Source organism: Erythrolamprus reginae, chromosome 1, assembly GCF_031021105.1.
Source record: "Erythrolamprus reginae isolate rEryReg1 chromosome 1, rEryReg1.hap1, whole genome shotgun sequence".
NCBI lineage: Eukaryota > Metazoa > Chordata > Lepidosauria > Squamata > Dipsadidae > Erythrolamprus > Erythrolamprus reginae.
In genome coordinates, this window is record NC_091950.1 from 110835238 (window position 1) to 110860578 (window position 25341).

Here is a 25341-nt window from a genome sequence, read left to right on the forward strand (position 1 = left end):
GAGAGTCAAAGATTGGTTGTTTGGAAAGAATGGTTGTGGTTTGCAAGATTGAGGTAATGGAATAATTGATGGTAGTTCTCTACAATGTACAGGTGAAACTTGAAAAATTAGAATATTGTGCAAACGTTCATTTATTTCAGTAATGTAACTTAAAGTGAAACTTAATATATGAGAGATATTCATAACATGCAAGACAGTTCAAGCCATGATATGTCATAATTGTGATGATTCTGGGGTACAGCTCATGAAAACCCCAAATCCCCCATTTCAGAAAATTAGAATATTATACGGGATCAATAAAAAAGGATGGTACATAGAACAATATCAGACTTCTGAAAAGTATAAGCATGCATATGTACTCAGTACTTGATTTGGACCCCTTTTGAAGCAATTACTGCCTCAATGTGCATGGCATGAACGCTATTAGCCTGTGGCATTGTATGTTATAGAAGACCAGGATGGTTCAATAGCAGCCTTCAGCTCTTCCGCATTGTTCTGTGTCATGTCTCTCATCTTTTTCTTGGCAACCTATAGATTCTCTATGGGGTTCAGATCAGGTGAGTTTGCTGGCCAATCAAGGACAGTAATCCCACGGTCATTGAAGCAGGTTTTGGTGCTTTTGGCAGTGTGGGCAGGTGCTAAGTCCTCTGGAAAATTTAAGTCACCATCCCCAGAAAGCTCATACATGAATGGAAGCATATCTTTCTATCTATCTATCTATCTATCTATCTATCTATCTATCTATCTATCTATCTATCTATCTATCTATCTCTACAGATTCATCTATCAATCATCCCTCTTTCTCTCTCTCTCTCTCTCCCCTCTCCCTACCTTTCCCTCCTTCCCTTCCTCTTCCTGCTCCAATCCTGCCATTAAAACCATAGAAATATTGCCAGGTTAACCCATTCTAGACAATAGGGCTCTCGTTTAATATTTTAGTATATTTAGATATACCTTCGGAGAGGGGCGGCATAGAAATCCAATAAATAAATAAATAAATAAATAAACAAACAAACAAACAAACAAACAAACAAATAAATAAATAAATAAATAAAATACATGTATATAGTTGAACCTTTTGATGATAAATTATGTACGAGATTGTTGCAAAAAACGTTAAGGAGTGTGCAGTACCCTTGAGTTATCAAGGCCATGCACAGAGGAAACATGGGATTCCAGCAGATATCCATGAGATATGAGTAATTATTCAGTCATACAAAACAGATACATTAAAGTTTATAAAATAGTCTTTACTTTAGAAATAGCACAGTCAAGTTAAACAATCCGGTCACACACATTCAAATCAGTCAATATCTCTCAATACAATAATAATATTACAAGTCTGTCTTTGTCTTACATATCAGACATACATTACATCTTACAAATACATTAAACTATCATGGAACACACAGAGCTTACTACATCAGTCACAGTGAATCAAACACAAAGAACAGAGAGAGCAGAGAGAGAGAATCATGCTTTCTGGCTCCCTCTTATGGCAATTTGCTACACTACCTCTTAAAGCTATAGTACTTCAATACGAACATTGTTAGCTTGTTTATGTATTGCAAACACAACTGTCGTACAAAAACAGATTAAATAAATTATGTATCAAATATTTTGTTTGAGGTCATTCAAGTACCACATGCCATAGATGAAGAAAAATGATTTCTGCTAACACATTTGACACATTTCTGTTAACACATTTGATAACGTAGATGCACTGACAAAAGATGATTTTACAATAGGGTATAGTAATGTTGGGGAGGATAAAATAAGATTTTATTTCAATAGCCCACAGTGCATAAATGCTTGTGTATGTTTGTTAAATCTAACTTTCCACTATTGATGTTTAAGGTGACAAATACAAAGACAAAAAGTGCAAGGGAAAAACATGAAAAGCAAAGCAAAATGGTGAAATGATCAAAGTAATCATAACTGTAGCAAAGTTGCACACATTTTATTTATCTTTACAGCCATTCCAGTGCATTAGGTTTGCTATCTGAACAAATGGATGTTTACCTTTTGGTGGAGAGACATTTGAGATGGTTAGAAAATCACCTGCCTCCTGAAATTCCTTCTAAAATAGCCACAGACAGACTCATTTCAATATCTGCCAAATGTGCTTCAAAAGTTAGCAGAAAGAAAAGTTTTCTTGAAGATGTTAAAACTCAGACTCACCTGGAGGAATGTGTTTAAAAAAACCAGATATAAAAGTATGCACAATTTTTTAGAGCATGAATAATACTTTGAATTACTCCTGAAAAGAACTGGTACGTGAGGTAACTGTTGCCACTCTATATGTATGTTCCCTGTAACCAGATCTGTTTGATTAAGAGCCTGGCTGTAGAATTTTACTATTTACATTTTACTATCCTGTTTTATGTGTCAAGCATTCTTTGAAAACATTGACACATAAAACAGGATCCAGTAAACCAGAGAAGATGTGGTTATGTTTCCGTCTGACTTGGTCTGAACGTATGATCTGAATCCATGGTTATTATATCCATGCAAAGTAACATAGATTCATTTACTCCCATAGATTGATTTGGGCCATTGAGTTGAAAAAGAGCTCTTCTAGTTCATACTGACTTTTTTGAGAAAATGCTGAGAATGACTCTGAAGTAGACCAGCTTTCTGCGAACTGGTTGTGGTGATAGCACCACTCATAAGAACATAAGAAGAGCCATGCTGAATCAGGCCAAAGCCCATCGAGTTCAGCATTCTGTGTCACACAGCAGCCCACCAATTGTCCATTGGGATCTTGAGCAGAAAGACAAGGCAAGATCCTCCCTGACCCCTAACAATTGGTATTCAAGGGAATCCTGCCTGCCTCAAGCAACATAGAGGCGGCACATGGACATCCGTTTCAATAACCACTGATAAACTTGGCATCCATGAATCTGTCTAATCCTGCCTTGAAGCTATCAAGGCTGACAGATGTCACAACCTCTTCTGGAAGTGAATTCCATAAACCAATGACCCTTTGGGTGAAGAAATATTTCCCTTGATTTGTTCTCACTTTCTTACCTATGAGCTTTAGGGAGTGCCCCCTTGTCCTAGTATTGTGTGATGGAGAAAATATTTTTCTCTATCCACCTTTTCTATCCCATGCATGATTTTATACACTTTGATCAAATCACCCCTTAAACGCCGTCTTTCAAGGCTGAAGAAACCTGGTTTCATAAGGGAGATGCTCCATTCCCTTGATCATTCTTGTTGCCCTTTTTTGCACCATTTCCAGTTCCATTCTTGGAACATTCTTGAGGTGCGGTGACCAGAACTGTACACAGTACTCCAAGTGTGGTCTCACCATCGATTTGTACAGAGGCAATACAACACTTACCAATTTATTTTCGATTCCCTTCCTAATCATGCCAAGCCATGGAATTTGCTTTTTTTTTACTGCTGCTGTGCACTGGGTTGACATCTTCATTGATCTGTCCACCAGCTGTCCACCTGGGATGCTTTTGTGCATGCTCAGGAGAGGCGCACGTGCGTGTGCAAACTGGCAGCAAGAGCATTAGAACCCACTACTGAAGTAGACCAAAGTAAAGCAACAAGAGCGTTTTACTTTGAAATTAGAGAACTGCGTTGCTGTGCAAAGTAACAGTGAGGGCACATTTCACCCATCCTTAAACTTTTCAATTCAATAAATTCCATTCCGACATTAATTTTCTTTAATCTGTGTATGTCCTCAAATACCCATAAATCTGGATTTTGGGAATCTATTTTCACTCAAACATAATGCCCTGGATCTAGATGGTTTTTCAATTTATTTTTACTCAATTGACCAAACTGAATTATTTAAAAAAAGACTATCTGATCGTTGGCAGTGATGGGAATTGCAGCCTGGAGTTCATCCGTTAGAAAAGGCTGTTTGTTTTTGTTGCAGTGTAAAATCATATTCCTCCATATTTCATTTTGTAATTTTTGTTTTGAATATTTATTCACCTTAAATCACAGTGAACCATATCCCAAAGCAGGTTTTTTTTTTCCCTGCGACGAACCGCTACTGTCTGCATAGACAGGCTCTTAAGTTTGAAGTCCTGCAGGCAAGCAGCCCTTCTCTCAGTGAAGAATGTAGTTCTGGAAAGAAGCCAGCCATTGCTGGATACGCTAGGCTTCTAGTATGTCGAGGATATTTTTCCTCTTGGGGGAAAGGGAATAAAAACGATATTCCAGCAGTTGCAATCTGAAATAGAGCAGTCCAAGAAATTCTCCTTCATGTGCTTTTCCCAGGAGCGCAGAACAACTCATAAAGGAAGAATCTAGGAGGGAATTTACAGAATGAAAATGATAGCTTCTCCAGACAGAGCCTTTTTTGTTATTTTTGTTTTGTTTTTGAAGGTCTGAAAAATCAATGGATTATATGTTTGTATAAATGATGGCTACAATGGACAGAAAAGATTACTGAAATGATTTAGCCCATCAGGGTTCTTTCCCTTGGAGCAGCAGCCTGGCTCACTGCAGCATTCTGTCTTTTAGGCTTACTTGATTGGAAGGGAAAAGAAAGAAAGAAAGAAAGAAAGAAAGAAAGAAAGAAAGAGGGAGGGAGGGAGGGAGGGAGGGAAAGAAAGTTCCTTTTTCTTTTTTAAAGATTTTAAAATACACTTTGAGTATCTGTTTGTAAAATAAAATGATGGAGCCTCATTTGGAAAAAAATATATCAATTTATTTCTTTTTCCATATGATTTCATATATCCATAGCCTCTCTTGGGGTGTGAGCATGAACCTGGCCACATTTTTCCAGGCTGACATCATCTGTTTCACTCTCACTTTCACATCCTGCCTTAAACTGCCTGCATGCACATCAACAAGACTGAGGGTGTGGAGTGGGGGGAGGTGTTGATATTTGATAGGAGTAATTGTGTGCACTGCTGTTTTAGGCTAACTGTGGATATATACTGCTATGTCAACAAAAGTCACTTTGCCATATGGAAACCTAATTAGGTCAGGACAATCTGTTCCAAACAATGAAGAATTTCAAATCATTTTTAAAAAAGCAGTTGGGTTTTATCTAATAAAATATCTAATAGCAAAACTTTGTTAAATAAGTCTTATAATCCAGAGTTGGAATTAACTTTTTAAAGAGTTGAGGATAATAAAAAATGAGTTTTTAGTTATATATAAGTATTTGTAAATGTGTTAGGTAAGAACTAAAATGTAAGTATTTCTCCCACTTCAGTAAAAGTTTTATCTAAACTGGGTGCCTTGATTTTAAAGCCGTAATAGCCATGTCTTTTTCATTTTTATGCTAAAGTAACACAGTTCAACTGAACACCTGACTGTGGATAAGAAGAGACATTTAAATCTTTTGCCTTCTTTTCTGTTAAATTGCATAGATTTTTATTTTTATTTTGGGGGGTAGCAGACACTGCCTGCAATTGGACTTCAATATATATCAACATGTCAGCTCTGGGGAACTATTCCGGAAATGAGTATCAGTGTATAGTACAAAGATATTTCAGTGGTTTCTGCCTTTTACAATTAACCATCAACAATAGAGTAATGAGCAGTCAAGAAAAATGCTATAGATTAGTACTTGGTAAAACAGTCATGAAAGCTCTGGAAAAGATATTCTTGCTGTGATATCTTCTATATTGACAAAAAGCACAGTGCAAGCCATGGTATTTCCTCCCGTACCTCATGGAAATGAAAATTGAAGAAGCAGAATAAGAAAAGTATTGACACTTTTAAACTTTGGTGTTGGGGAAGATTCTTGAGAACGCTGTGGAAAGCCATAAAACAAACTAATGGGTCATTGAATAAGTCAACTTGAATTCTCACTTGATGCATAAACAATCAAGCTCAAATTATCCTATCTCAGACACATTATGTGAAGATCTATTTATTTATTTGTTTGTTTTTTTGTTTATTGATTTGTTTATTTATTTATTCATTCATTTTTCCAATACACAATTACATAGGAAGAAAAATAGAGATGTGGTAATATATATAAGGGTAAAAGTGAACTTAGAGGAGAGGATATATGAAAGGAAGAGAATATATATGATGGGTGAAAGAAAGGAAAGACAATTGGACAGGAGACGAAAGGCACACCAGTGCACTTATGTACGCCCCTTACTGGCCTCTTAGGAAACTGGAGAGGTCAATTGTGGAGAGTCTAAGGGAGAAATGTTGGGGGTTAGGGGTTAGCTTTCTGGAGAATGCTCTAGGTCAGTGATTGCAAACCTTTTTTTCCACGGGTGCCAAAAGAGTATGTGCACACGCTATCGTGCATGTGTGAGTGTTCACATCCATAATTCAATACCTGTGGAGGGGAAAAACCACTTCCCCTGCCTTCCCCAGGCTCCAAAGGCTTCCCTAGAGCTGGGGGAAGGTAAAAACACCCTCCCCCATCCCTCTGGAGGGTCTCTGGAAGCCAAAAACGCCCTCCCAGAGCCTCTATGTGAGCCAAAAATTGGAACTGAGCAAGGGCAACGGCTCGTGTGCCAGCAAATATGGCTCTGCATGCCACCTGTGGCACCCGTGCCATAGGTTCACCATCACTGCTCTGGATCATTCATGGTGAACCTTTTTGGCACCAAGTGCCCAAAAAGTCATGCAGTAATATAACACACACGCTTGTCAGGGCCATACTACAGAAAAGCCGAACCGATTCTAGTGTGCATGTGCATTTGACAATCAGCTGGTTGGTGTACATGCACATGCTGGTTTTCAGCACTGCCCTGCATGTGCAAAGGACAGTTGCTCATTGCACATACATGCACGCCAGAAACTCGGGGGGGGGGGGAACAGGCAAGGCCATGCATGCCGGATGACATAGCTTCGCATGACACTTTGGGTGCACATGCTATAGGTTCGCCATCACTCCCCTAGGTGAAAGGCAAGAGAAGTGGATGACCAGCAGCAAGATGGATGGATACTCATTTATAGTGAAGGTTGGTACAGTATTGAAAGACATTGAAGACCAAGCTAGGAACAAATCAACATGCTGAAAATCTGTGTGGTTGCTAAGAATTGACACTGACTCGATGGTACCTAATCAATTAAAACATAAAGTATACAGGTTTGTTATCCAGAAAAGCTTAGTTTGCACATCTAGTCCTCTTTTCCGTTACAGTGTTCCCTCTATTTTCATGGGGAATGCGTTCTGAGACCGCCCGCGAAAGTCAAATTTCCGCGAAGTAGAGATGCAGAAGTAAATACACCATTTTTGGCTATGGACAGTATCACAAGCCATCTCTTAACCCTTTAAACCCCTAAATTACCATTTCACATTCCCTTAACAACAATTTACTCACCATTATTACTGGTATTCACCATTGAATAAGACACTTAGTAATCCTGATATTTATAAACACAATTATTTATTAACAATTATTTTTTTGTTATTTATTTGCAAAAATTATTAATTTGGCAATGATGTATGATGTCATCGGGCGGGAAAAACCATGGTATAGAAAAAAACCCTGCAAAGTATTTTTAAATTAATATTTTTTTAAAAACCGTGGTATAGGCTATTCGCGAAGTTCGAACCCGCGAAAATCGAGGCAACACTGTATTCTGATAAACAGAAAGCCAAAAACTGAAAGGGAGTTAGTAGAAAAATGGGAATACTTGGCTCTTATACCCTTTTCCATCCAAGCTGCTTCACCTGACATGATATTAATATATTTAATATTAATCTGTTGCTTCTCCTGTAGAACTTCCTAGGGAGAGTGAGCCTTCCAATATGGTTATACAGATTGCAATTTTCTATCTTAAGTACATGTGGGTCTGAGTGCTATGATGTGGAATGCAAATAATGCCTCAACATCTAGTTTTTGAGTCAAATGGCCTAAACAGAGTTAATACATGGCTTGAGGCTTTATATCAAAATCCTCACTGCTCCCAAAATGATTCCGTTACTTGAAAGAATTTCCTTTACTGGAATCGTATATCAGATACAGTTAGTTTTCCAGTAATTACAGTTAAATGTAACCCAGTCAGTTCTGTGTTGCTTGTATGTGTTCCCTTCCCCATGACTATTTTGTGATATTGCCAAGAATTGTCTAAGGCTGTTTGTTTGGTTTTTTTCTCTCTACATGCAATTATGTCTGGACTCAAAGCTGGAAGGTTTTGCAGACATCATTTGTACTTCCCAGGACTTGGCTTAAATACAATCTTGAATTTAATAACCAGCTCCAGAACAGAAGCAGATACTCCATAAATCATTTTAATAGAGAAACAGAATATTATAACCAATTTATTTTTAGCCTAACTTTCTCACAGATGAGAACATTTTGAATGTGTGTGTATAATTGTTGCATCTGTATATGAACATATGTACCTTGTCACAAATAAATTCATTTAATCTCGGTGTCCCACATAAATATGCACATTTTTCTATTTGTAGAAACATTCCTTAAAATGTTCATTTGTGTCCATGAGGGATTAAGATGGAGCAACTGCTGAAATGTACATCACAATATCATGATATAAAGCTTTTTTATTTGTATAATAATGTCAGACAAAAGTTGATCGTGGATTCAGCTCTTGGCCTGCTTGATTATTCTCTATACTGTATACTTTAAATCTCCAGCCATGCATGAGTAGTTATTTTGTGATTTTTCAGGATTGTACTTTGTATTTTGGATTTGTACTGATTTGCAATTTTTGAAAACTTGATTGGTTTCTGTATAGAAGATTAGGCATATTGGTTTGGATCCATATGTTCATGTTATACTTAGTATGCGTGTCTAATATTGACAAACCTAGGTAATAACTGTAAGAAGAATGCATAACCTGAGCCAGTGAATGCTATGTTGCTGCTAAAATCTTGTCAGTGTGATCTTAACATTCTAGTAGAATCTAAAACAAACAAGTACAATTTTAAAAATATGGCACATCAGTCATGATTTCATTTCACAAAGGACATAAGTCATATCAGTGATTTGATGTCATGACACCTCCAGCACCAGAGTTTGTTTGTTTGTCCAGTGGACTCAGGGCGGCATACAGAATTAAAAACCAAATAACAGTGTAAAAGTTAAAAAAAAAAGTATAAAAACCCACAATACTTTAAAAAAAACCTATCATCCATCCACTCATCCACTAAACTCACACTTACACATCACTGGTCGAAACAAGATGTTATCACTCAACAGCCCCAGGCCTGCTGGCAAAGCTGAGTTTTTAAAGCTTTTCAGAAGGCCAGGAGTGTGAGGGCAATATGAATCTCTGGCGGGAAGTTGATTCCAGAGGACCAGGGCCCCCAAAGAGAAGGCCCTTCCCTGCAGTCCCACCAGCAGTCAACACTGCTTAGCTGATGGAACCCAGAGAAGGCCAACTCTGTGGGATGTAACTGGCTGCTGGGATATATGAGGCAGAAGATGGTCCTGTCTTCCAAACAGCCTCCAAGCACTCCAAACAGCCTCTAACCACTGGCACATGACTTCCACTGGTTCACTGAATTGACATGGGGTGGAAATGTACAGCTGTGTATCATCAGCCTACTGTTGGAAACTCATTCAGTGCCATCTGATGATTACACCCAGCGGTTTCATGTAGATGTTAAACAGTAGGTGGGAGAGAACTGATCCCTGAGGAACCCCACAACAGAGGAGCCTAGGAGTCGTTCTCTGTCCCCCTACCAACACCAACTGTGACTGACCGGAGAGGTAGGAGGAGAATCACTGTAAAATACTGCCTTCCACTCCCAGCCCCTCCAGTCGATGCAGAAGGATATCATGGTCGATAGTATCAAAAGCTGCTTAGAGGTCAAGAAGCACCAGGATAGAGTAGTATCCCTATCCCAGGTCCACCAGAGATAATCCATCAGCATGAACAAAGCAGTTGTGGTGCTCTAACTGCACCTTAAACCAGAATGATAAGGATCTAGATAATCAGCTTCACCCAAGGACCGCAGGAGTTGGAATGGCACCACCTTCTCAACAACCTTCCTTAGGAAGGGAAGGTTGGAGACAGGACGATAGTCGTTTAAAATTGCTAAGGAAAAGCTTTTGAGGAGAGGATGCACCACTGTCTCCTTAACAGGGGCAGGAAGGACCCCTCCATCCAGGAAGTGTTGGTCACTGCCTGGATCCAACCTTGTGTCACCTCCCTACTGGTCGAAATCAGCCTGGAAGGGCATGGGTCCAATAAACAGGTAGAGGAACTCACAGCTCCCATGCCCTTGTCCACTTCATCAGACGTTGCTAGTTCAAACTCATCCCATGAGTTTACCTTACCTACATTCTGATCTTGTGTTCTGTTTGATTTAAAACTTTTGCCTTCTTTACGTACTTTTAGCCTTCCCCCAGCCTTATTCTATATTGCTTCAAACTATTTCAGTCTTTTCATAGCATTGTAAAATATGATTAGGCTATCAAGTTCAACCCTTGGATCATTTCATGGACTAAACTAGTCATCCCCAGGTTGTGCCTTTATATGAGTCACGATTGTATGCAAAGATGGGCCATCATTCAAAATCATCTTTATCTTTGTGTTGCAGAAAATGCCTGTGAGGAAAATTCCCTGCAAAGCCAATGCTCCATCTGGATCTTTTTTTGCACGGGACAATACAGCAAATTTCCTATCTTGGTGCAGAGATGTCGGAGTGGATGATACCTGTCTCTTTGAATCTGAAGGGTTGGGTATGTATCAGTCAGTAACATGAGTCACTCTTTAGTATATTGCACTGTATACCACCATATATTTTAATGATTTTCATGGGATATAATCTATCTATCGTGAGGTCATGTTCTGTTTCAAAATGTAATTATATGAATGATGTCATTCTTTCTCCTCCATATTTTTGCAGTAGTCAATGGTTTATAATTTCTTTACTTTTGGAATAATGTGCATTATTTTAAGTGTATAATAATAAATCAGATTTTCGATGAAAATAAAGACATTTCAATAAACAGGTTAAAAAAAACCTTGATTCAACTCTGATGTCTTTTACATTGTAATTAGAATAAGTCTTCCACACAACTTTGATGCCCATAGCTTCACAATGGATATTTCTAATTTCTTGACAAGAAAATTGTTTAATAGACTAGTACTCTCTGCAGCTGGCTACTTGGAGATTAAGATGCTGTTGTAATCTCTGTCATTGTCCCACAGATATTGCAGAGGATGGGAATGGGTGGCAAGGCATGTTGGTATTTTGATTTTTTTTTTTTAAATGAAGCAGCTCTGAGGAACTAAATGGGTCCAGGCAGAAGTTCTTTCTCTTGGAGAATTTCGCCTTAAGGAAATGTAGTTCTGAAACCCTTAAGACATTGTGAGGACTTGAGGTGCAGTCCTTATCTCAAGTTGGTGCAGCTATTGTAGAAGGAGCTTTACATTCATTCATTTGGGAGGTTAATACATTGATTATCTTGATTACATTGTATGATTACTATACATACCAGAAAAACTGAATGATGTAGCTTTCTTATTCAAGAAAGTGAACAAAAATTCAGACTACACAATTCATTATGCTCAGGATTTTTCTATTATATGCTATTATTCTAATCACAACTAACCTTCTTTATCTTACTAATCTAGTTACTGATTTAGATCTTAATAACTAAACCGGCATCACAGTTTGAGGCTTCAACTGTATTCTTATAACTTTGTAATATGTGAGTATCATTATTCTAAGATTAAACTTATTTTGCTTCTTCCAGATTTTTTCTCTCTGCTTATTTAGCTTACTAGCAAAAAAATGTTCTGCAAATCCTCAATAACATTTGTAAAATAATGGCAAATCAGAAAAAGATCTTAAATATGATAACCAATAATCATTTGCTTCCTCAAATGATCTTTTTTAAAGTACATATCCTGAATAAATAAGAAAAGAACAAAGGAATCATATGTAATTATTTAATTTTGATATTTTAATAATAATAATAATAAATAATAACATCAAATGTATATAATACCAAATTTAATATCAAGATCTTTCAGTTAGTAATTCCTTCTGCCAATTATATAAATTTTGATTTTCATGTTTAGATAATAAATGTTAAAATATTAACAAAGATAAAATTAGCACCACTGGATAATACTTGTTTTTCTTTTATGAGATCATATGGCAGCTGTAAAAAATATTTGCGCAGATTTGAGAACACATTAAATTGCAGATAATTGCTAACCTGATTCCAGATCAGTGAAGGGCTACCAAAATTTACTTTCAACATCTTTCAGTGCAAATTGGGTGGTCTTGGTGGAGCTCCATTTTTGCTACTGCGTACCTCCCCCCCCCCCCCCAGTCCGGGCAGTAGCTGTTCCATAAACTTTGAAATCAGACTTAATATACTAAATCAAGCTGCTATTAATCTACATGAAAACACAAGGCCAAAGTTCGCTAATATTGAATCATTAAGCAGCGTTGGACCTGGGTAGTTAAGGTTAGCAGATCACAACGATATTCCAGGACTTTGTGTTAAATATTCTGGAATAAAACAATAAATCTATCACACCTATAATTTTGCTTTGAAAATATGTGTACAACACCTTCAAGGCCTGAGGAAATTTCCTTTTTTAAAGTCACTTTTTCAGCTGATGTAAAACTGGCTTGTTGATTTGTATACATAAATTTGTATACATAAATCTATAATAATGTAGATGTTTGGGTTCAAATTTGCTTGTGTCCTTGAATTCATATCTAGAATCCAAGTGAATGTGTACTTTTAAAAATAGCATATATTCCTTTTAAAAATAACAGGATGGAATTACTCTTGTCTTATATTGATGTACCACTAGCCATTTCATTCAGTCAGAAAGAGGAATCAAGTGACAATATTTTGTGCCTTATCTTGTATCAGATTGGTACCACAAAGGCACTAGTTCAGGTGAAATCCTCATCTTTGCAATGTTTTGTGCGCCTATTCATTCTTACAACAGATCTCTTTTGATACAAAATTTAGGACAACTATTTTGCTTCAGGATTGCATTTCAGCAGAAGATGAAAAGAACCAGTTGTTTGTTTGGAAATGAAATTCAGCTGTTGTGATGGAAGATTAGTGTAATGAATCAACTGGGCTATCATCAAGAGGTTTTTGTTTTCCACTGCTCAAAAGGTTTTTGAAGATGTCTAACTCATATCTGAGTTGCAAATGATCTGTTTGTCTTCTGTATTGAACTTCTTTTTCTTACATTTTTGTATGTGGGAATATTGTGTTCGCATTGTATTCTTTACTGTCATCATTATTAATGATGATTACATAATATATGTCTATTGACAGCTGTAGCTCTGTTAAATTGTTTTTAACACAAGGATATATTAATAAAATTGCAAATTTTGTCCTATTGCTCCATAAGAAAAAAACCCTCTGTAAATGCATAGAATGATTATTTGGGTTTGTAAAACAACAAGCCTTCCTTCAAAACAATTTTATTGGGTAGTTTAGAACATTGGAAAATCATGTTAAATTTTTGTAAAGAGTTGAATCTGAAGTTAGAAATAAAAAAAATAATCAATCTTTAGAATGAACCAAAAGATTACTAAGTCAGATATATATTTGAGGTTCCCAGAAATCTTCATTAGCAAGATGGAAGAATTCAATAGAGTTGTTTTCACTACTTTCATTTGATACTTTCAAACATCACTTCAGGCGATTGTTCATTTAGTTTTAACTGGTTGTATCCACTTAACTTTAATTTTTAAATCACAGGAAAAAACCCTATACTGTCTACTATCTTGTTTCCCATAGTAGCCAATTAATTAATTCTTCTGAACATTCTAAATACTGAATTTTATTAGTTTTGATTGCAAATAGTTGCCCTGATTAGTAGGTATGTAACTAGATAATCCACTATTTAAAATATTTAGAAGGTTATGGATATGATTTTTGAAGTATGTGTCCCCCTCCTGTTACCGAAGACACTTTCTTAAAAGTAGTCTTAATTTCACTTCTGTGGTTTAGTACTCTACTGCAACCATCTATAAGTGGGAGACCTATGAATAATTACACAAATAAATAAATAAATACCTATGTAGACTCTCCCAAAGATGCTTTTTCAAGAGGCAACTGAAATGTCTGGATTTTGTTTTTGTTTTTTTGTTTTTTTGGAAGATATTTCACTTCTTATCCAAGAAGCTTCTTACATGAGAGGCAAAACATCTTCAAAGAAAACCCCCCAGAAAGTCTAGTTGCCACTTTGGGAAAATAAATTAAATACATTTACCAGATCATGATAATGTTGTATAAACATTTCAGTGACTTTACAGAATCCTCTTCCTTTCATCCTTCATTTTAGCATAACCGTCTTCCAATATTACTTTAGAGAAGTATCCACCGGCTATGCATTATAATAATCCAATTTATTTTATTGCTTGCTTTCCATCAGTTTCTGGGATAACACTACAAGCAAAACTAAACCTACAGATGAGTCAGTAACTAGGGCTGGCATGCAAATCCCTATACCAGTAATTTCAGAAGATAGAATTGGTCACAACCCTTATTGTAGAATCATTCCAGGAGAAAAGAAGCCGTTTTGGACTGAACATCTGTTCTTTCAGTTATATATATCAGCTCGGTCATCTCTGCAGGAAGGATAATATTTAATTCCTTAGATATTTTCTAGGAAGACTGTTACAAAAAATAACATAAAATAGCCAATAGTGTTCAGAATATATTGTCAAAATGGAATTAAGTATATACAGTATCTATTTCTCTTCCATGGGGATTTGGGAGAGGTTGGATAAAGAAAACTATAAAACTGTTATTGAAACTAATGATAGCTGAAACTGATCACCTGTTTTTTGTATACTAAATCAATACCAGAACACTTATTTTGTGTACTAAAAATGCAAAGTCAAAAGGCTCTTCATTTTAAAATTGGAGATGTTAATGGCTGCTTTTCAGACAGCTTCTAGCAGATAGTGGCTGTGGGGCTTTAAAAAATCTTACATAAGCTCTTTTCAAGCAATCAGTTATATAAATCAAGTGTATACATAGGTGGAAAATGGAGATGAATGTATATTTCTTCCCTTTATTCTTCCTGAATTCCAGACTTTCAGGTGGGTTTTTGAAATGGGAAATGAGCCCACGCCACTTTGAATGTGCCTATCTCTCTCCATAGAGTTCAGCTCCTTAATAAAGCAAGGCACCACATTATCAGGTGAACATATGTGTATTCAAGCAAATAAGAATAACTATTTCTTCTTTGAATGCCAGCTAAATCTGTGGAAATCTCTGGAATTAGGAGAAAAAGTGGGGGCAATCTGCACACCGCATTCTATAGCCAAATTGAAGTCCTCCACATGCCTGAACACTGTTACCAACTTCTGAAGTTCCTAAGATGGAACATCAGCTGGATATGCAAAAGAAAACAGCCTTGCCCTTTTTATAATTTATTAGTAAAATGCAGGACGATGTCATCATAACAATTAAGATAATTTCCTTTAAAGACAACAGGCCAATTCTACTATCTTTCTTATCCTACCTCACTTATTTCCTGCATGTGGTGAATACTACAACAGCATTCACGGATGCTACAAACATAATACTTATGATGCAATGCTAGAACTCATGAAGTTAAAAAAAATATTCTGTCATTTGGATCCCTTTGAAATATTCTTTTTGTAGATCTGAAGACACTTTTTAAGAGAACTTTCTCCCTCCCCCTCCCAAGGTAATTAATTTGGATTTTCCCCTCACTTTTTCAGAAAAAGAAATATGTGCTTTGAAGAATTTTCTTCTCCTGTTTGTTGATTACAGTCTCTTCTGTAAAGTGAATTTGTTAGCTTCCAGACAAGTACCTTCTGCTCGCCTGTCACACCTGCTTGTTGATATTATTTTTCTTTCAGCATCAATATATATATTTTTAAAAAACCTTTTTCATCAGATAACACTTTCTTGGATGTTTGTTTGTTTGTGATTTGATTTGATTTGATTTGATTTGATTTGATTTGATTTGATTTGATTTGATTTGATTTGATTTGATTTGATTTGATTTGAATGCCGCCCCTCTCCATAGACTCATTTGGCTTTTACTATACTATAATTATATTTTTGCACATATATTTGACTTTTCTTACATAAACTACTAAAAAGCATAATTAAGGGATGGATATAAAAAACAAAATCAGCTGGGTTTCAATCAGCTATTTCATTACATGAAGTTCTTTTATCCAGCTATCTTTTTTTTTATTCAGTACCCTTTCAGCAGAGGACTATATATATCAATGGCATCTTGATATCCTGTGCCAGATTAAATTCTCCATCTGGAAATTATGTAACAGAAAGTCCCAGTTGTTTGGGGTTTTGTAGAGTAATCCATCTTCAATTTATAATCTATATAGTAGTCCCTCACCTATCGCTGATGTTACGTTCCAGACCCGGCCGCGATAGGTGAAATCCGCGATGGGGAATTTCTCCTCCTTCCCACCAGCTCCGGATGCCTGGAGGCGAGCAACGGCCGGCTAACCTTCCCCCCCCCCACTACTACTTACTCTGCACCTGAGGAAAAGAAGGGGAGGGGGGCAAAAGAATCACCGCCCCCGAGCATTCCCAACCCACTGCTATTCTTTGCAGCAGTTCGGCCAAACGTTGTCTTTTTTGCCTCTTTTTTGCACACCGCCGCCGCCGCCAACCACTAAGCGCGCCTCCAAAGACTGCCTTCTTGGCACTGGCGAGGCGGGTTGAACGAGGGGACGGGCCTCCGCCGGAGCTCAGTCCCCGCCCTGCTCATCATTCGCCCAGCCGCGGGCTGGTTGGCTTGTCCTGCCCTTCCAAACCTCTAAGCGCCGTATCTGTGCCAACGCTGACTTCAAAACCCGCGATGAAGTGAAGCCGTGGTGGGTGAAGCGCGATATAGCGAGGGACTACTGTATATACAAAAGTGAAAACCATTCACACATTAATCACGAAATCTCCAAAACCGTAAAGCCTGCAAACTTGAAATTTGCCACATACAGTATGTTCCTCTTGGCTTCTAGATGCTAACTAAGAAAGGATTTTTTGAAATGACCATTGGAGCATGAGTATTTCTGATATTATTTCATTAACAAGCTCTGATTCTAAGAAGTTCTACTCTCCCTCCCCAACTGAAAAGAAACCTGATCCAAATGCAAAACACAAGCAGATGATTTTTTTTGTTTTCAGAGGGACAAGCAGTTTTACTACAGAACAGTTGAGCTAAGCCACACTAGCCAGATGGATACCAATGGAGGCTGGAAGGCAGAGACATATCCCCCCCCTTTTTTCCCTCCTCAGTTTAGACAAATCTGTACCTTCTACTGTAACACCAGTTAAAGGGAAAAGAGGCCCAAAAAAATGCAGGAAAAGATTTACAGATGTGATTAGGACAAGTAAGGAAAGCTGCCTGTTTCTTTCATGGTCAGTTCTATGTTCCATGCTCCAGAGTCAATTCACCTGACAGCCTGGTTATCATCCAGCCAGAAAGCAAAACCAAGAATATTGTTTACAAGGAAGTACAGGGAGGAAATAATTCAATCCCTTTTTAAATTACACATTGATCTTTAAGATTTAAGTGTCAATTTATCAAGCCCCATGAGAAGCAAGGGTATCAGCTAGTAGTAGAATGTGTTAGTAGTTGGGTGTGACAATATATAAAATAAACCAACAATGTATGCTTACATGTATTAAAACACTATTGCTTTAATAGCTAGTGTAATGCACTGCCATAAGAGGGAACCCGAAGCATGATTCTCTCTCTCAGCTATTCTCTGCTATTACTGTTTGTTTTTGTGACTTTGCTGTAGTAAGAGCTGTGTGTTCATGTTGCAGAAACACAGATGTTTGATGCCAATAAGGGACCAGAGACCACAGGAGGATACAGGATACAGGATACAGGATACAGGTTTATTTGGTGCATGCATCAGGTTCAGAAGATATAAAAGCAATGTCTGAACAACGTGGATTGCTTTTCAGGGCTCTTTATACATTTCCAAAGGAGTACAAAAAACACACAGTATCAGCCAATCAGATACTAGTTGTCAACGTTTCCTTATACAGAAAGTAAAAAGAGGTTATACAATGTAGGAGATACAGAATGTACAGAATGTACAGCAAAGAGGCACTTGCGGTTAGATTGTGGGTTCCTGCAAGGAGCTATATGCCTTGAGAGCAGGTGGCTCCTTCCTGAGTACATTTCGTGGTTACGCGTTCAAGCAGGAGATGCACCCCACCCGGGCACAGAGGAAACAGAGGTGTGAAAACGGAAAGATCCTTTTGCCCGGCTCTCAGCACTTTAAGAATGCTAAGAGTACAGCAGATATGTAGGACAAAGGTCATATATAAAAAAAACACAGAATTCAGCAAGAGATGCAATATAAAATGATATCAAAGCAAAGCCCAGCTTCCTCATTTCCCCCCTCTTGGAACTCCAACCGAAATAAAGTTTATTCGGATGGGGTTTCAACCATATTACTGGAAGGGCGTTGAAGGTGTTGGAGGGGCTGGGGCTGAAGTGGCAGGAGTACTTCGTATATTGGCTCCTCACTATCGGGGTCCTGAGTGGCAGGTTCCCCTTCCTCATTTCCTCCCCTGCGGTTGTTTAGCAATTGCATGTGCCACAGAGCCAAAATCTTCTCGGAGGACTTTTTGTCCGCCACCAGCGAAACAGTGCTATGAAAAAGCTTCATAAAAAGAGGAAGCACACAAGGGACAATAACACAGCCAGCCACCAGAAAGACAACACAAGCCAAAACATATTTCATACTGGGAAAAGAGGGAAGCCACCCAGCAAGAGCATGAGAGAGGTCCAGACCTCTCCAAGTCTGCACTGGAACATGTGCAATCTTGACCATGCGATCGGTGATTTCCTCAATGACCTCCCCACTGTTATCAATCTTGATGCAGCAGTTAGACAAATTAAACTTTCCACACACACCCCCTTCCTTGGCCAAAAGGTAGTCCAAAGCCAGTCTGTTTTGCATGACATATGTGCATGACTTAACACTCTCCGAGGCCAAGTGGGCAAGACCACAGACCGTCTCGTTAGTGACAATTTCCACCACAGCCTGGAGGCGGATGAGACAGTTAAGCATATAAATGGGGGTGCGATAACCAAAGGTACCATCCTCAGCCCAGGTGGCCGGGCCATAAACCTTTACAATACGTTCGGGGGGGCATTCATCATCCTTCCAGTTCCCGATCTTAAGGTCACTAATGAGGGATCTTTTAGAGCAAACATTGCCAATTTCATCATATACAGGCACCCCAAGAACTCATCTTTGCTTCAGGGGGAGCAGAAAAAAACCAGGGCAAATGACACCAAGGACATAAGAGCCACACCAGTTGAGTGGGAGTTGGGCATAAGCATATTTTCCACAAATCCAATACATGCCATCTGGAGCAAGCCAAAGCAAATTGGTGTTTTGGGGGTCCAAAATATATGGGTTCAGGAGGCTAACATTTTGCAACGCCCGGGCCATGGGGGTTGACTGCAGACCCTTGCCAGACCACCAGGCTGCATTGTTCCACACGGACAGGCAATGCAGGTTTCCAACGTGGGCACAGCCAGCGGTGTGGTTACGGGTATAACAGACATTGCCCACCAAGTTAGAGAATAGAGCCCAGTTCCCCTCCTTCCCCGCAGTATTTGTCAGATTACCAGCCAGCTCCATGTCATGGACAAAGGTGTAATTCAACACAAGTGCTTCCCAAGTTAGTTCCCCCACAGACAAAACAGCTCTTAACCTGAAGGGTGTGTGCCACATCTTGTGCAAGTTGTACAAAAGTATTGGTTACAGCAGGGGGGGGGGCTGCCCATGTATTTAGTTTATCCATTTCCTGATAGTAGGACCAAAAGAGGCTCTTTTTCCGTCCTACTGTCTGGGTTTGGGCCGTGATTTCCAAGGACAGAATCAGGGAGGGGTCATATCCCTGGCCATCTATTTGCATTCCAAAAAACATAGGAGCTTGTGGGACCACAACCGGAGTGAAAGAAAGAGTGACAGGGTTACACTGGCCACTTTTGCAGTTCGGGGAAACACCCACAAGATAAGGAGAACTTCATCCCACCCATAGTGCCAGGGGTCCATGTAGCAAACGTAACGCAAGACCAATAGGGACAGTAGTTGTGGCCAATCACATGGCAGTCACCCCATTGGGAACAATGGCAAACATGTTTATGTTGGGATGAATAGGAGCGCTCCCAACTCAGGCTGCCACACCCGCCTTGGGGGTGGGCATTGCGGTCAATATAATAGCAGGCATCAAAAGTAAAATTAACAGGGAGATTGAGAGTGGGAATAGAGGTACGGCGAATCTCCTCTCTCCGACCGTATGTAATGTGGCAGAGAATAACATGATATTCAGTTATTTTAGTGGCCTGTTTAGGGTCATAGCACAGAATACCCCGAGACCCATTGCATCGCTGGTAGGTAGTGGCATTCACGGTGCAAGGGGGAAGATTAAAAGTTTCACAAGACGGAGGAGTAGCCGTATGGTAAACAAGAGTGCGGGCAAGAAAATTGTCTGTGCGGGTAGTTTGAATACAGGGGAGGCAGGCTGAAGGAGAGCATGCCTTGTCCCGCAAAGCCCTTCTACCACGAGAGAGGGTCTTAGGGCGGCCATCAGGGGCCCGTAAAGGGATTATCGGAGCGCGGGGCTGCAATTCATGAAGGCGGCACAAGAAGCCCCGAGTTCCATTACAGTGACAAAGAGTATCCCCAATGTGCTGGCATGGGAGAAAATCCAAGGGGGTACAGGATGGGGGGCTCTCCAGCATAATAGTACACAATATCACCATTAGGAAAACATATAGGACAAGTGTCAGGAATTGGACGCCCTCCCTTAGAGACGGGCTTGGGAGCCGGTAAAAAGGGGGGGGGGGGTTGAGTGACATAACATCTAATAGTACTCCCGGTCTTACACTGATAGAATTTGCGACCATCATGCCAACAAGGGGGCAGTCCAACCTCAGTGCAGTTGGGGGGGTCTGAGGGTGGGGTCTGCTTTTTACCAGGGGGGCCTCGCATACACTTCATGCAGGGGGGGTTTGACACTGCTGTAACCTGTAAAGGTGTAAGTGCCAAAGCAGAGGGCTCCACCGAGGGGGTGGGATCAAAATTGGGATCCGTGTCTTCGCATATGGCAACGGAATCCAAAGGCCCATCTGACTCTCCCTTTGCACGAAAGATACGATAGGCATACATAGAATTAATAGAAACACTCATCAGCAAGAAAAAAAAGGAAAAAAAATGAGCACGCTCAATACCAATACAAGGGTTTTACGGAGACAAGCCAAATGGCGGAGGGTGGTTTGCAAGCGACTCCCAGACTCCATAATAGGACAAACAACCATGGGGACTCCGGCGGTGGAAGAGAGGGCGCTGAGTACTCACCAAGAAGAGGAAGTAGAGAAAGGCTAGGAACTGAAGTAAAAGAGGAATCACTATAACGTAAACAGTTGTGATGCAATCTGGGGACATCCAGGAGGTAGGGGTCCTGGAGAGACTGCAACTTCCACCGCAACTTTGGGGGGGGTAATAGGTTTAGCGGCACCTGGGGTGGCGGGTAAGGCCGCTGCTGGAGTTGCTGGCAAACCGTTGCCCGTGCGATGGACGCGGGCTTCCGGAGCCGCGGCTACAGGGGTTACTCCTGGATCGTTGCCCGTGCGATGGACGCGGGCTTCCGGAGCCGCGCCTGCAGGGGGGGCTTCTTCGAGCCGTCCGTCCGTTGAGGGACCGCTTCCGGTGGGTCTCCTGGAGGGAGGGCTCTCCTCTGCTTCTTCAGCATGAGTTTGAGAGGATCTGTGGGGTGAGGCAATTCCTTCCATGTGGTGGGGATTGCAAGCTTGATCCTCGTCCAATTAATCCAAGATTTGATGGAATCAACCTCGACAGCAAGAGGGGAGATCATGACCACAGTATATTGCCCTTTCCATGTGGGCCTGAGAACTTCCCTGTTCTAGTCTTTCACCCACACCTCTTGGCCAGGTATAATGTTGACAAGAATGTAAGGTCTGCATTGTAACACATAATCTTGGAGTTCATTAACAGTGGCATTTAGTGTCTATAGCTGTTTAAATTTAAGGGAATCTGCCACATGAGTGGAATATTGGATCGTGGGGGGTAAAAGATTGGGTACCCTCCCATACAGTAATTCATAAGGGGAAACATGTATGTTCTTTTGAGGGGCACATGTCACAGCAAAAAGGGCCATTGGAAGCTGAGTTTTCTGACATATTTTGGCTAATGTATCTTTAACAGTCCTGTTAACTCTCTCCACGCGACCACTGGGGGGTGCATGAAAACTACGTGAAGCTTCCAAGTGATGCCAAGCATCGAAGCAATTTTCTGGGTGCCCTTATGGATAAATTCTGGACCGTTGTCTGAGGAAATTCTTGAAGGCAGCCCATACCTCGGAATGATGAGGTTTAGTAGGGCCCGGGTGACTTCCATCGGGGTTTGGAGAATAAGGGATGGCTTAGACATGTTAATGGTGGGTTTCCCTGCTTGTCACACTGCTTTCATCAAAAGGATTTGGTAGTCCTTGATCTTGTCAAGGTTACCCTCTACATAGGGGTCCCACTGGGGGTCCTCTGCAGGGAACTTCTGACCCACATGTCTCTAGGTCTAAACCTGGGGGGGGGCATCTGGTTTTAGGATTTTTTTTTTTTTTTTCCTCTTTCCTCCGATTTAAACAGGGTTCCCATTAGGTGTTGCAAGTCCATCCAATTGAGATTTTAGGCATCCATAATGGTTTTCAAGAGGCTTGCAAATTCTAAGGGTTTTTCACTATATGGGCCATAGTGCAATTTCCAATTCAAAAGATCGGAGGTGGTGAAAGGAACATGTTGGAATAGGGGCATTCTTGAGGTTTTTGTGAAATCATCTGGATCAATGACAATTTGATCCACTCTGCGAAGTGGGGCTGTGAAGGACACTGATGTGGTTTTTGCTCTGGTGCGTTCTGCAATGGGTCCTTCACTTACTGGATCTGGCAAAGACAGGTTGGCCATTCGTCCACTGGGGCCTGGTGGGGTCTCCAGTTGAGGAGTGGACCCTGAGGAGGGGGCTTCAGGTGCAGATGGGGATTGAGATCTCTTTGTATCCGGGTATTGCTGGAGGAGGGTGTCATAACGGGCAAACCTGTCAGCGTTGGTTTCATTAGGGTCTATTTGGGAGACCGGGGATCCCAGTCCCCCCCCCGAAGCGGGTGAAGGAGCGGGGGCTCCCTCACGTAGAGGGGGGGCATCCAGTGGGGTTATCCTCCCAGTCCCTAAGGTAAGGGAATCCTGTAGGGATGATTGTGCCTGTATCTGGCCATAGGGCACAAGAACATATGGTGGGGGCTGGGGCACCTCCTCCGAGCAACTAAAGAGTACGGGTTTTTTTTATTTTTTTCCATCTCCGTGGGGGGGGCTGACTGAGTCCTTTGCCCCTTTTGGTGTGGGAGATGGAACAATGTGAACTTCTCTGGGGCCGCCAGGGAGGGGATGAGTTACCTCCCCCTCTCCTAGGGGTCCTTCTCCTGAGCGTGGCCCCTGAAGGAATGGGGACCATGGCCAGGACTTTACACTGTTGGGTCCTACATTTGGTGACCCATGGAGGTGGATTTTGAGCTAGTTTCAACCAAATATCAATGTATGGCTCTTGGTCAGGATGGCCCAAGGCAGGATCAAATACAAGTCTAGTGGGAATATCGAAGGTTCCTATATCAGGCCATCCCAAGTTAAAAGAGGGCCATTCTGACATACACAGGTCATTTTATACTATACTCTCGAGTTTGATTATTATAGACCTGGTTGAAATGTTTCATTACACACTCAAGGGGGGTCTTGGGCACACTTGGTTTCCCTCCCATATTCCACCCGGGGCACCAGACAGAAAAGGGGAGGGAATATACAAGGGAGATAAGGGGTCCTTCCCTTGAGACACAAAAGGAATTTTATTCACTTCACACAATCTCTACCGGCCCAAGGTCCTGGAGCTCACAGCCACCTGTGGGAACCGCGGTAGGCAATCACACACACAACGTTTTCTCTCAGAAAACACAGGCCACCCACCCTGGGGGTCTCTCAGTGAAGAACGAGCCAAAACGAGGGTGATCAGTCCTCGCCTCTGTCCCTCTACATAGGGAGAAGATAGACTCGTACCAGTCTCTAAAAAGTGTCTACTACAGAGGCCTCGCCTTAGAACTTGCCTTTTATCTTGGAGACTCGGTTACTCTTCCAGGCCGGCGTACAGATGTCCTGATCTCTGGTTTCCTCTCTTGAGTGGTTCTTGGATCGCAAACCGTCAGCGTGGCTGCCCCGGTGTCAACAGGAAGGTCCTCGGAGAAAGATTTCCGATGGCGCCTGGACTGTTCCTCTTTCACACCTGGGGCAGACGCCACTGAGGTGGGCGTCCAGAGGGATCCAAAGTCCCGTCTAGTCCCTTCGTGGTCGCCAGAAAATGTTGCAGAAACACAGATGTTTGATGCCAATAAGGGACCAGAGACCACAGGAGGATACAGGATACAGGATACAGGATACAGGTTTATTTGGTGCATGCATCAGGTTCAGAAGATATAAAAGCAATGTCTGAACAACGTGGATTGCTTTTCAGGGCTCTTTATACATTTCCAAAGGAGTACAAAAAACACACAGTATCAGCCAATCAGATACTAGTTGTCAACGTTTCCTTATACAGAAAGTAAAAAGAGGTTATACAATGTAGGAGATACAGAATGTACAGAATGTACAGCAAAGAGGCACTTGCGGTTAGATTGTGGGTTCCTGCAAGGAGCTATATGCCTTGAGAGCAGGTGGCTCCTTCCTGAGTACATTTCGTGGTTACGCGTTCAAGCAGGAGATGCACCCCACCCGGGCACAGAGGAAACAGAGGTGTGAAAACGGAAAGATCCTTTTGCCCGGCTCTCAGCACTTTAAGAATGCTAAGAGTACAGCAGATATGTAGGACAAAGGTCATATATAAAAAAAACACAGAATTCAGCAAGAGATGCAATATAAAATGATATCAAAGCAAAGCCCAGCTTCCTCATTCAAATGATGGTTTATGTATTTGTAAGCTAGACAAGTATGCTTATAGTATTGTATATGTATTGACTAACTTAAATGTGTATGACTAGGACTGTTCTTAACTAAGATATTTGCGAAAAGTAAATAATATTTTATACACTTAATGTATCTGTATTGTATTACTGAACCATTGCTAGTATCTCTGGGCTGTCAGCTGGATATATGTTGGATCTTCACATTTCCTCTGCGTACATGTATCTTTGACCACTGAGAGATAACTCTGCACACTCTTTAACAGAATGAAACATAAAATGAATCTTCCATAGCTGAGTTAGTTCTTTCAAAGAACAAAAATAAAAGGGAAAAGATGTCAGTGTTATTATTTTACAAACTTATTTAGTTTGCTATCATCTGAATTATGGAAAGCTGACTAAAATCATTTCTTCAAATGTATTTAATTATTTGGCA

At 40.5% G+C, this 25341-nt stretch overlaps 1 protein-coding gene and 1 long non-coding RNA gene across 3 annotated transcripts in view; one reads left to right on the forward strand and one right to left on the reverse strand.

The window, feature by feature from the left end:
* Positions 1–25341, forward strand: part of GAS2 (growth arrest specific 2) — a 124006-nt gene that overhangs the window by 44344 nt on the left and 54321 nt on the right. For both annotated transcript variants that reach the window (XM_070735233.1, XM_070735226.1), the window contains exon 3: positions 10460–10601. In XM_070735233.1, coding sequence (XP_070591334.1) covers positions 10460–10601 — 142 coding nt within the window. The remainder of the gene's footprint in view (positions 1–10459; positions 10602–25341) is intronic.
* LOC139172678 (uncharacterized) lies at positions 17745–24891 on the reverse strand. Its single transcript, XR_011559911.1, has 2 exons — positions 24057–24891; positions 17745–21873 (listed from the first exon to the last, which is right to left on the reverse strand). It is a non-coding gene; the product is annotated as an uncharacterized lncRNA (long non-coding RNA).